The sequence below is a fragment of the Phytophthora cinnamomi genome (genome assembly GCF_018691715.1).
Source record: "Phytophthora cinnamomi strain GKB4 chromosome Unknown Contig14, whole genome shotgun sequence".
Taxonomy (NCBI): Eukaryota; Oomycota; class Peronosporomycetes; order Peronosporales; family Peronosporaceae; genus Phytophthora; species Phytophthora cinnamomi.
Genome location: NW_027150947.1, coordinates 666,010 through 679,619, shown reverse-complemented (window position 1 = coordinate 679,619; position 13,610 = coordinate 666,010). Strand labels below are relative to the sequence as shown.

The 13,610-nt window shown below is 54.3% G+C and overlaps 1 protein-coding gene across 1 annotated transcript; it reads left to right on the top strand.

The window, feature by feature from the left end:
* Window positions 1-5,934: 5,934 nt before the first annotated feature.
* On the top strand, window positions 5,935-6,336 carry IUM83_01130 (Replication factor C subunit 5; the record flags this gene model as incomplete). Its single annotated transcript, XM_067924961.1, has 1 exon — window positions 5,935-6,336. The coding sequence occupies one exon, from the start codon at window positions 5,935-5,937 to the stop codon at window positions 6,334-6,336; it is 402 nt and encodes a 133-aa protein (XP_067797224.1).
* Window positions 6,337-13,610: the final 7,274 nt, after the last annotated feature.

The following is a 13,610-nucleotide window of genomic DNA, read 5'->3' as shown; positions in this document are numbered from 1 at the left end:
CCGTTCCTGCGCTGAAGCAGCAGCACGCACAGTTCTACCCGCCGCAAAATTTTGGCTTGAAGATGCCAAAGATGAAGGACCTGGACTGGGCGGGCTTTCCGAAGTTCTCCGGCAAGAAAATCTACGCAGGGGTCGGTGCAGACTTCCGTGCGTGGGGCAAGAAGTTCGTGCAGCGCTTGGTGGCAGCGCAGTTGATGCGGGACAGGGATTGGCCCGACGACTTCAAGACATTGGCACTGAACAACAAGTTAGAGGGGTCGGCGCTAGCCTTCTTCGACAAGATGCCGCCAAAGTGGGTGGCGGAGTCGAACACTGTGGAGCACGTTATGGACAGAATGTTAGGATTCTACTCGACGAAGGTGCCAGTGGCTAAGGCGATGAGCCTCATGTCCGAGCCGAAGCCGAACAGCAAGACCTGGACAGAGCACCTCCAGTGCCTGGTGTTAAGGCCGAGCGTGCAGGCTGCCCGGACCAGTTCGTGCTGCAGTGCCTCTGTGACCCAGCGCCAGAGCACGTGATGAGAGCGATGCTGACTCGCCTGGACTCCAGCCGAGTTGACCACATACAGCATGCATGGGAGTTTTCGCTTTCGCGGCAGAGTACGAAATAAGTTCGGGTAAACACAACGCTCGCAGTGGTGGATCTCGCAATGAGCGAGGTGGTTTTGGTGGTCGTGACGGCCGTGGAGGCCAAGGTGACCGCGGACCTGGATTTGTTGGACGCGTTGATGCTGGCGGAGATCGTGCGTGCTGGTCGTGCGGCAAGGATGGCCACATCAAGCGCAGCTGTCCTGGCGAAAAAGCTTCGCATGGTGAAAAGATGACGCTAGCAGTGAGCGGAGCATGTATGGCCCGCGGATTGGCGGGCAATGGTGTGTGGATATTAGACAGCGGTTCAAGTGTTCACTTGGTGAATGACGAGAGCCTGTTACGAGATACTGTAAACTATGTAGACTCGTGGAGCATCGCTAACGGAGGCACGCTGAGCGTGACGAAGAGAGGGCCAGTGGAGTTACGGACCGTGGTCGACGGTAGCGAGAGCCGTGTCGACTTGACAAACGTGTACTACAGCAAGGAAGTCATCAACAACATTATATGCTACGGGTTGTTGGAAGAGAAAGAGGTGTATCTAACGAGACACAACAAGAAGAGCTACGTCGAGCGCGACTTGGATGGGCGACGCATCTTCGAGGTGCGGTGTGAAGGCAGCGTCTTGTTGGTGGACACCCTTGGTGGGTGCACCGGACAGGAGCGTGTGAACGCAGTGATGGCTACAGTCGGGAGTGCAGGCGCCAGCGCGGCGGACGCGGTGACCGAGTGCACGCTGCTGGAGTTGCATAATCGCCTCGGTCACCTTGCGTTTGGCACAGTGGAGCGCACTGCGGACGCGCAGGGCTTGAACATCAAGCTGACGAGTCGGGTGAGGCTGAACTGCCTCACGTGTGCGCAGGGCAAGCAGCACAAGGTGAACCAGTCCAAGAAGGACACGGGTCATAACACCCCGGTGGACAAGATCGGTGGCGTGATATGCAGCGATATCAAGAGGCCGATGGCCCCGAGGGATAGGCATGGCAATCGCTAAATGATCAACTTCGTGGATCACAGCTCAAATTACGTAAGGCCTTTCTCGCCAAGAACAAGGTGGAGGCGACCAATAAGTTTGAGCATTTCTTGGTATTCTTCGAGAAGCAGTACAACTGCCGTATACACGTGCTTCGCACTGACGGCGGAGGGGAGTACATGAACGTGTAGGAGTTCTGCCGCGCAACGGGTGTGCGCCGGCAGGTGGGCGAGGCCAACAATCAGGCTTCGAACGGCAAAGCCGAACGAATGCACAGGACGATCTTGAACGTGGCTCGCTGTATGCTGTTCGCGAGCGGGTTGCCACTCAAGTTCTGGGGATACGCGGTCGAGTACGCCGCGTACGTGCTCAACCGCAGCGCGTGCAGCGCCAACCCGAGGCGGATATCGCCGATCGAGGTCCTGACGGGCAAGAGCCCAGACATGGCGGGCATCGTGACCTTCGGTAGCCCGTGCACGGTGTACCGAGACCCGGGTAAGAAGGCATGGCGACCACTGGTTGAGGTCGGGATGATCGTTGGGAAGGACGACGAGACCAAGGGTTTCAAGGTCTACATCCCCTAGGACATGGTCGTGGTGACGACGCAGCACATCGAGAACGTGGAGACGCTCGACAACCGACAGAACGTACAGTTGCAGGCGCAGTTGAAGCGTGAAGACTCAGAGCCGTGGCGCTCGATCGAGGAGCGCGAGGGAGCTGCGAAGCAGAAGGAGGTCAAGTAGGAGGAGAAGAAGATGAGAAAGAAATCCAAAAACAGGAAAAAGATGGCACACGACGCGCGCGATGTTATCGTCGAAGGTGGTCAAGGATCAGAAGGAGCCGCAGGGGAGGCCGGCTTGGCATCGACCGGTGAGGGTATAGCGACACGCATGCGCACGGCAAAGCATGTGCTGGTGCAAGCCGTGAATGCTGTCATCGCGCCCGATCTGAAGAATTACCGCGAATCGATGAGGGACACGCGCGCGGACAAGTGGAGAGAGGCGATGAGGGTCGAGTTCGAGCCCCTCGAGAACAATAATGCCTGGGAGGTGGTGGTGAGGCCCCGGAATAGCAAGCTCCTGCACACGAATTGGGTCTACAAGACCAAGACGCACGCCGACGGCACGGTCGAGCGCTGCAAGGGAAGGCTTGTGGTATGTGGCAATGAACAAGAATATGGAATTGATTATATAGTGACGTTCTCGGCTGTGTTAGACATGACCACCGGGAAGGTGATCTTCGTGATGGCGCACGTCTGGGGTTGCCGAGCGCCTATGTTAAGGCTGACAAGGAGGAGGAGTTGGAGATTTACCTTTACATACCGGATGGAATGGAAATATCTGGCGAGCGGCTTGTTCAGCTCGGGGTGAAGCACAAGCGTCAGCTTGCGCTGCGGTTGATCAAAAGTCTCTACGGCCTTAAGCAGGCAGGGCGGCTGCGGAACAGACTCCTCCACAACATTTTGCTTAAGCTAGGTTTCTGCCAGTGCTACACCGATAGCTACTTGTACTATAAGCGCGACGAGGGCGGTATGACTCTTGTGGGGGTCTACGTTGATGACCTGCTGATCACGGGAACGGACAACGCGCGTGTGGATGCGTTCTTCAAGGACATGGCTGTGTTGGAGCTCAAGGATTTGGGGGGGGGGGGTTGTCTCGAAGTTTCTGGGCATTGGGTTCGAGTATGGTAAGGACGAGGGCTGGCTACTCGAGCAGCGACAGGTGATCCTGGGCATGTTGGACAAGTTTGGGTTGAGCGCGGCATCGGCGGTGCGAGTGCCCGTTGGGCGCGAGCACGAGGGTGACGCCGACGGAGAGCTTCTGCCGAACGACGGAGTCGGGAGCCCAGAGAGGCCGACGGTGCAGACTTTCCAGTCCTTCGTCGGCAGCCTGCTGTGGGTAGCCCGGAGCACTAGGACTATGCAGTGCATCGGGTGACGAGGCGCACGCACGAGCCTCACGTGAATGATTGGCGACTAGCGAAAACGATTGCGCGTTGCTTGAAGGGAACGGTGGACACATGTATGCGACCAAGGCGAGAACAATATTGTGGTGGAGGCGTACAGTGATGCTGACTTCGCCGGCGACCGCGCGGACCGCAAGTCTGTGAGTGGTGGCGTGTTGATGGTCTGCGGGATGGTGGTCGGCTGGATCTGCGAGAAGCAGAGTAGCGTGGCGTTGGCCACGATGGAGGCTGAGTTCGTGGCGGCGTCACAGGTGACGGCTGAGATGCTGAGGATCGCTGAGTTACTGAACGAGATCGGGCTCATGGTGAAGGTGCCGTACATGTTGCACGTAGACAATCAGGTGGCTATCAAACAAATAGAAGGCGAGGATACGGCTGGGCGGGCGAAGCACATCGACATAAGGCTCAAGTTTATTAGGGATCTGTCTAGGAAGAATGGGCTGGAGGTCGTCTACTGCGAGTCCAAGTTGATGCGCGAGGACATCTTGACGAAGACCCTGCCGTCGCCGAGACTCGAAGAGCTTCGGGTACTCGTCATGCTCACGACGTGACCGCGCGAGAAGGAGTGTTAGAACTCGCATGCGCCACGTGCGAAGGCGCAAGGGGTTGTAGGCTGTTGCAGGTGCGGGCGATCGCATGCATGGTGGTTACGGTGGGTTACGGGCTGGTGCAGTGGTTACGAGGCGCAGTCCTCTGCATATGAGTAGGAAACAGGTTAGATAATTCATCAGTTCTTCATTTCCCAGCTCCAGCTCACTTACGTGTTCCCAACACTACTGCATGAAGTGGGAGTCCGGGGCGTTTGTAAACAAGGCTCCAGCGTGCACGAAGAAGGCTATCAAGAGAATGATGTGATATCTTTATTCGTCCGCTGCTTCGACCGTCGACTACCAAGACGCGGCACTCCTGTGTCTGCTGTGGTTTCGTTTTGGGCGCGCATCGGATCTCACTCAGCTCCGCAAGACAAACATGTCGATCTGTTCCGGGGACATCTTCGTCGTGCGCTTTATCCGAGTGAAGACCTCCGAAGAGCAATGTATTTCCCTATTTCCCGATGTAGACTTTCCGCTCCTTGCGACGGCGCTTCCTCTTGCGTCACAGGCTTCGCCAACTGTGTGGCTCTTGAGCCAATTGCCGAGCATCAAGCTATGTTCCGTGTCTCTCTGACGCCTGCCACCCCGCACTTTGACTTGATCGATCGCCCGGAATCCATTTCAAATGCGCAAACGTCGAAAGAACAACCAAGTCAACACAAGAAAGACGATGCGGCTCCCGGCATTCATAGCTACGTCAACCGCGTTCTTGGCAAAGTTGCCCAGCGTGCTGGCGTCTCCGAACGCTTCGAACAAAGCTGTCGCGCTCCTGCCTATAAACAGCTTTAACTCGGACATGCAGACAAAGTTTCGATCCTTGACTGAAGCGCTCTTCACGGCATCATTTGGTCTGGAAACGGCGCATTATAATGTCAGTGGGCGCGAGCTCGACACACTCATGGCGTACCTGCTGCGACACTATCCGTGTGTCAAAAGCTTGAATCCGGATGACCTCGCAATTCAGCTGCTTGAAACATGCGCAGTCGCAAAAGGTTTCACTTTGAACACACTGTTATCTTGGTCTTCGCGTTTGGCCTGCGATCCAAAGCCATCTCCTTCGCCCAAGCCTGTAGAAAACCGAGTACCAACACTGGACATCACACAGAACCCATTGTTTCGCCACCAGCTGCGTTGATTGACCAGTTAATCCAAGTCGATCAAAAGCTCGACGTCCCCGTGGCTACGATGGAGGATGCGTTCTACGAGAAGATACAAAGAGAACGACATCAAAACGACACACGTGAGTCAATCACCGACGAGCCTCCAGCCAAACGAAAGCGTAAGACAACAGCACCCACCAGACTGAAAGACCTGTGGTTTTCCTGGTACGCACAGGAGCCGCGAATGTGGAGCTCTTCCGATAGTGCAACCAAGCATTCGAGGTCACCTGCCAAACTTGCCGTCGCGTTCTTGAAGGTGTTCCTTCCTGAACGTTTCCAGCTAGACGAGGGTTCTCCAAACTACCGAGACGACGTCCTTGAGGCTGGCACAAATGCTGAGCGGGAGATGCTCGAGTTTCGTCGGCAACACGATATCACCGCCCGTAGTAGCCAACACGTCCTCAAAAGCATACGCAAGCTGCACAAAAGTGGTCTTCTCAATGGCCACAATCAACGCTATCAACAGCTCCAAGCTGCCGGACGTATCAAAGATCCTGCACCTCTGCACACGAACAACATCATCCGCTTAGAAGCAATCCCGTAAGCGAATACACTGTACCTTCCCCCGATAGCCATTCATCCATTTCTAGGCTTGTCGTCCAAGCACTGGCTCTCTCATTCTGCAATTTACACCCAAGCATGAACAATCCACCGCGATGGCGACACCGAAGCCGACCAAGAGCCCCATCAGCTCGACGAAAGTGTTTAAGACCATCTGCGTCCTTGCGCTCAAGAAGTACTCATTTCGAATTAGCAACAAGGCGATTCGACACCTGCGGCTTACCATGAATACGACCATCGCGCCGACAGTCCACCTCCCTGAAGCACTTGAAGTCATCTTCGCCTCCCTTGCCGAACGCTGCAAGCGCCGGATTGACCTTGAAGACATCCGCGAATGGATTTCCGCCCCGGGTCCAAGCGCTGAAGCCGACGACGAAGCGGAGTGGAGCGCCGAAGACGACTTGAGCAAGAAGCCGCTATATGATGTACGCAAAGTCCTCGAACGTAAGCGCTTGAACCGGAAGACGTACTACCTTGTGGATTGGGAGTCAACGTGAGAGCCGTACGAACACGTAGTTCAGACACTGATCGCCAGCTATGAGCGAGAGCGCCGCGCTCTTGTCCGCAAGACCTACGTCGAATTCGAGGTTGTGGAGGGTAACACACTTAACAAAACCGAAGGATAGAGTGAGCGCAAAGAGTAAGAGCTAATACAGGGTGTATTACAGGCTTGAAAAACAGTTGCAGGCATTTACTCAGTGGTAGCACCGTGTTGAACACTAAGCTTAACCTTCTTTCGGAACAGCAAAGTTAACCTCGTTACAAAGTACACAAACACGTATTTGAGTGCAGCATCGAGCACAATGTTAACCTCCATTCGGAACAGCAATGTTAACCTCAACGCAAGCTAGTACACCGCGCACAAACAACCGAGGTGGCGCACATCACACAAACATGCAAGTATACACACATGCAGACAACCCACGGCTGAGTGTCATTGGGCGAAGCAGGAGGCCTGCGCCTCGGAGCAAAAAAAAGCAGAATGGCGCTCGCATCGCCTTCGCGGCTCCACAAGCCAGTCAATCTGTGATAAACCTTATTTTCAAGGTTTTACCTACATCTTCGATGTAAGCCAGTCGCTCACTACGTAATTATGTTGCGTAAAAACAACGGGTGTACTCTTATTAGGAGACCCCGATTCTCTGGTCGGGTCTCATCTTACAATTGGCACCGGAGCGATGTGCACGCTCCGGCCTTAAAATGGGCTAGATTTGTTTTGGCTGTTTTCTCAGCCCAGTGAGACCGGCTATAATCTCGCTACAGCCGGCCTTTTGCAAGCCCTCTGGTCACACACATCTTTATTTTAGATCCCCTAAACGCATACACAACATTACATAATTTACACAACTTTACATCAAACAGGCCTGACTTTGTTCCTGTTGGAGGCCGTCGGAGGTCGAAAAATGTTGTTATGGCATCTATCAAGCTTGCATTGCGCTCACTTCCAAATGGGCAAGGGTAGAAAGAAGCACACGAAAAACGGCGGCAGGAAGCATAGATCCTACAAACGCTCCGTACCAACACTCCAGTTTCGGCTGGATGTTGTGCTGCACTTTTAAGACCACAACATGGAGGAAACGCTGGGCAAGTTCTACAAGGATCTAGCTGGCGCGCAGCTTCATACAAAGCGCACTAGTGTTTACCTGTGGCGCACGCAGAAGGCAAGACTCGTGGAACTCTGTCAGTCGACAGGGACAGCAAACCAGCGTAAGGTTCGTCACCGAGGCCCCGCCACGGCCCTGCCTTGAGATGCAGCGGTGCACTTAGTCAAATGGATTAATGCTTACCGCGCCCTAGGTCTCTCTGTCTCAAATCTAATGCTCCACTGAATAGCGCTCGCGTTGCCCGCGATATTGGCATTCCTACACGGATCTTTGTTGCTTCGAGAGGATGGGCGAGTCATTCCTGCGCAGACATCATCTGGCACTCCGGACACGAACACGACAAGGCCAGATTCAGCCAGAAGACGCAAGCAAGGTACTGATGGAGTTCAACGCAAAATCCAAGCAGCGAATGGTCGAGCTCGGAGTCGACGTCACCTGCAACGCAGACCATATCCCAGTGTTCTTCGAGTATCTACCCAAATCCACGATCACACCAAGAAGGGCGCTCGCACTATTTGGGTCCGCTCTTCGGGGAAGGACAAGGAGCGCCTGACTAGCGTGCTACTTGGGGACTCGCTTGGACGCAAGTATCCGCCGCACCTTGTCGTAAAAGACCAAGCCATCGTCCGTACCGAGCACTCTCGCGGTGAAGAAAAAGTTCCGCCATGGATTTGGGGTGCAGCTCTGTCGAAAGATCAAGCCGCTGCAAGCCCAGCACAATGTGGTGATCTACGGTCACGATAGCGGGTGGTGGAACGAGCGGTTGACCACTGACTTCCTACGTTTTCATTTTGCAGCTGGGCACGCCATGGAGACCCTGATACGACTGCTCCTGGATGCAGTGTCCTGATCAAGGCATTTGGTCTTTGTTCGAGAACACCCAGCTGGTTTAAGCGTCGGTAGTCCTCGTAGCATAACTGACAAATCCAGACTATCCAAGAGACACAAGCACACAGCCACCCTGCCTGGTAGAGCGCTTTGCAGGCGCACTTGAACTTTTCCGAATCATCTCTATCTCTGAGTCGGTGCGCTCCAGTCGTGCTCGAATGGCAGGCGCTCGATGACTCGTACAACATGAAGTCATAGGTACCTAAGCTGGATATTTCCACTAGCTCTTTTGCAAAATCTTCACTTCCGGCTGGGGACGCAGACTCATCCTCAAATCTCCTGTCGGAGTCCGTCATGGCGTCCCTCCCGCCTTGGTTATTGCCACTCCCTTGCAGTAGTTGAGCAAGTAGAGGGACGCTGGAGAAGAGAGGCGGGAGCGCGGGAAGAAGGAAGACGAAGGACTTGGAAAACATGCGGTTCGGGTGGGTGGTGGACTTGCGTTGTCGATGGCAAAACCAACATGAGAAAGAAGAACGTGAATGCCTCTCCTATACTCAAAGTCATGAAAAAGATGAGTCCAGTTCACGTCTGAAATGGCAGCTTGAAAACTGAGGACAGGCGCCTAATGAGTTAGTAGAAGATTTTTTAAAACCTTTATTACAGCTTGTATATGAGCGCAAAGGCCAGACGTGTGGTTGCCAGAAAATGTTCAGACTAAAGAACAAATAGAAATTGTATTGAATTTGGTATAAGCGTTATTTGTCAGTAAAAGAAAAAAAGTAAACAACGTCAAACGGTTATCTACAGCTATTTCGGTGGCACCTCCCGCCATGGGAAGGTTTAATCGCTATCCGAGGAGAGGTCGAGAGGATTGTTCTTGTGTAACGGGGTTACGCGCACAAGTGGCTACAAGCCACTTGTGATTTTTAACAGATCAAATATCTGGTAAAAGTTTTAGATACTTCCTCACCTTGGTGTAAGTCACACCAATGAATACATTGAAGTGGGCCACCACAATGTGTGGTCCACACACTCCCAAAGATCCTATTGGTAGAAAGCAGCATCTTTCTAGCAATTAGAGACGTGCATATTGGCGGGGCTCTGACAGCCAGCCGCTGTGAACCCCTTTCATAGATGATAAACAGTTTTAGCAACTTTAGGAGGAAGATCAATTCACTAACAATACAGTTCTCATTTTACCTTAACTAAGCTACTTGAAGTCTTTATTTGATTTATTTTATATTTGTGTACTCAAGTATAATTAACTCAAATTATTAATAAATTCCTACGCTTCTTCATACACGTAGCGCAACGTGTAAGCTAAAGTAGTGAGTCAAGTTAGACCCACTACACCTGGTAGCACTTTGTAGTGCGTCCAACGACCGACTGCTTGACGTTCGTACGAGGTATACGAACGCGGGGCCGAGAACCACCTGAGCACGGAGGTGCCCATGGATAGCGCCAACACGCCTGGAACACATGTTGCACGCACTGACTGCCCCCACCTGTCCGATCCAGAGTGGGAAGCCCTCCAACGACTGTCAACAGTCATTGGAGAAGCGGCGATAGCTACGATGCTGCGTACGCTATCGCCGACGGAGCAACATGGTGTTGCTCTAGGATTCATCATGAAGGAGCAGCGTGGTGATGCTTCCTCAGTGACGGCGTCGTCAGGGACGACACCGCGTGCTCAATCATTGTAATTGAGCGTAAGCGATTCCGTGGGAAGAGAGGGCGAACCTCTCCTCCGGTGGCTTATCGAGCTTGACACAGCCATAGCGGCTCGACGCATCGTCGACCCGCTGTCGAAGGTCGCATTCGCAATGTCCTGCCTTGGCGGACGCGCAAGGAGTTGGGCGTATGGACGCCGACTCTCCGATCCTACGTGCTTCAGCACGTACGAAGTGTTCAAAGAGGAGCTCAAACAAGCGTTTGAGCCCCCGCAAAACGAGTTCCGGTCGAGGGCGGAGTTCCTCGACCTTCAGCAGGGTAAGCATGACGTCCATGCTTACGCGCAGCGCGCACGATACTTGGTCTTAAATATCGTGACTAATCCAATTGACGAGGCGACTAAGGTCGTCACGTTCATGATGGGACTTAGAGATGGGCCCGTGAAGACCTATCTCTTCCGAGAGAACCCGAGTACTCTCGAAGCCGCAATCACCCTTGTCATGCAAGAAGAGTTTAGCCTGCGGCAGGCTAAACTCCATGCAAATGTGCCGAGGCCGCTACCGCGCACGGTAGCGAGGACGGGAGGTCCAGAACCAATGGACCTCTCGAACGCAACAACTGCTGGTTACCAGCAGCAGGGAGGTAACGTGCGATGCTTCCGTTGCGGAAGGATCGGTCACTTTGCACGGGAGTGCACAGCTCCCATGCCCCCTGGAGGTGGCCGTCGTGGCGATGCTAGGCATCGCCGCGGACCAACAAAAAACGCGAACATCCAGTAGGCGCGGGGCGCCCTACTGGTAATGCAGTCGCGCGTGCCGACATCGGGCACGCGACACTGAGGACTGCAGCCCCCAGTGAGACCAGCTCTCACTGCAAGAAACAAGATGACAGGCCGAACCTAGTCATCTTGAAGGTTTACTCGAAGAGAGTGAGTGACTCTCTTCGAGCTTTGGTAGATTCAGGCGCGTCGAACAACTTTGTTCGACTACGAAGCCTGTCGAGACTTGACTTCGAGGAAGTAAATGTACCTCGAAGTCTTCTGGAGGTACGACTGGCAACAGGTGCCATCGTGAAGACCGAGAAGCGCGTCGTGAACGTGCGCTTCTCGTACAAACAACGAGTGTTTGTCGAACACTTTATCGTCCTGGACCTGGACGATAAGTTCGACGTAGTAATGGGCATGCCGTGGCTTGCACGGCATGATCCGGTGATAGACTGGAAGAAGCGCACGGTCGTGCGCTTCGGACGCGACAGCGGAACAGAGAGCGGTGGCCCTGTTACCGCAGAACACGTACCAGCAGGTGCGCGCGACTCACCAGTCGAGACAGCGCTTTATGCTGCTGTCCCGGAGTGCCCAAGAAGTGCGCGAGGGCGCGCACAAGTGAGACCCACGTCGGCAATGCTGCCGACGTCAGAAGAAAAAGATGTACTTGTTCCGGGAACCAACACTCGCGTTCAAGTACGCATGGGACAGTCCCTGACCCGAAGAGGTCAGGTCGACAACGACGCGTCGACTCCCGGAGTCGACACACCCTCGGTGATGAGGAGCTCCGGCAATAACTGGCGTCGAGGTGACGAAGGCGTGTCAACTCCGGGAGTTGACGCTGCAAACAGTGCGGACGGTTGCAAACGTACCGCACTGACGCAATTTGCATGCTGTCGTGCAGCCGGGCTGCACGACGAAGCGCCATGCGATCAAGCCGGGCTTGATATCGCGCGCCCGCAGACAGGGTCTGCCGGCGAAGGGACACGTTACCGTGCAGCCCGGCTGCACGACGAAGCGCCATGCGATCAAGCAGGACTTGATATCGCGCGCCCGCAGACAGGGTCTGCCGGCGAACAACTGTCCACGGCCGGGCCTGGGCCAGAAGAACAACTGTGCAAAGCCGGACTCCGCACTACAAGAAGACTGTACATGCGAAGGACGTTGCGCAAGTCTCGGGCCGGGACCGAGACGCTACAAGAACTGTCTGCCGGGCAGACAGAGACGGCGACGCCGGGCGTTGAGACGCTGAACGTCTTGACGCGTACCGATACTGGGTTCCAGTATCAGGAAATGGAACTCGCTAATCCTCCGACGACGGCGTCGGAGTTGACTTCGCTTCCAGTCATGATCTGGAAGCGCTTCACGCGCGACTTGCACGATGGACGCATCGAGCAAGTCTGCGTTCTTTCGGACAGCGAAAGAACGAAGAGCGAGAGCGAAGAGCTGAGGCAGCTCTTCATGGGAAGTACCACTGAGAGCGAAGACACTCTCAGTGCGAAGACGAAGCGAGAGCGCTTCGGAACAAAGTTTGGACTCGCTGAAGTCGAGTCCCTATTACGAATTGCTGAGGGAGTACAACGACTTGCTTCCGGAAGAGATTCCTGCGGAGCTTCCGCAGGACAAAGGCATTAAGCACGAGATTGATTTCGTGCCAGACACGAAGTACTGTGTCACGCGGCAGTGGCCACTACCGCGAGAGCAAGTAAAAGTGATCGACGACTTCTTTGAAAGTCGTCGCAAGGCAGGACAAGCCCGGGAGTCAAAGTCCCCGCACAGTGCTCCGACGCTCTGTGTCAAAAAGCCACAGGGCGGATGGCGCATCGTTCATGCATACAACAAGCTGAACGATGCGACGGTACTGGCGCAGACGCCGATACCATGAAAAGATGTTATCATCGATTCGATGGCCGGGAGCACCGTTTATAGTGCTCTCAACTTGCGAGACGGATTCTATCAGATCCTAATGCGTGAGAGCGACATCCTACTCGCGGCGGTGAGCACGTCAATCGGTATGCTCTGGTAGTGGCTAGTGATGCCGCAGGGACTCACGAAAGCCCCTGCGACTTTCAACAGGTGCGTGACGCACTTGTTGCGATCGGTGCGCGACTTCGCACCGAGCTACTTCGATGATGTGTTCATCTACAGCCGAGCTGTGGACGGGAAGACAGACGAAGAGATGCACAGGGTGCACCTCCGAAAACTACTTGAGCTTACGCGAAAGCATAAGCTCCACGCGAACCTGTAGCAATGCATCTTCGGGGAAAGCGAGATTATTACCCGTCCTCGGGTGTCTCGTAGGAACGAACGGCGCTCGCCCTGACCCAGAAAAGGTCAGAGTGATCAATGAATGGCCAACGCCTCCAAGTGTCAAGGAACTGAGGCAGTTCCTTGGCTTGGCCACGTACTTGTGCAAGTACGTGAAGGAGGACAAGATTCGCCCGCTGTCACAGCTTCTCAAGAAGAAGCAGTGTAGAATTGGACTGTTGATTGCCAAAAAGCATTTGATGCAGTCAAGCGAGGCTTGACTGAGGCGCCGATCTTGGCCGTGGCTGACCAAGATCGCCCATCCCACGTAGTGTGTCACGCATCCGACTTCGCGATCGGATGCGCGTTGATACAGCACGATCACGAGAGCCGAGATCGTGTCGTCTACTACCAATCGCGTCAGCTGAAACCAGCTGAGCGCAACTATCCGGTACATGACAAGGAACGCCTTGCCATGAAATATGCACTCGCAACGTTCCGAGTGTATTTGCATAGAAGTAGACCATTCGTGGTCTACACCGACCACGCATCACTGCACACTGCAGTGAAGTTACCACACATTTCACAAAGAATGGCGAGATGGCTCTCATTCGTTGCGGAGTACAACCTCCGGGTCGAATACAAACCCGGAAGATTG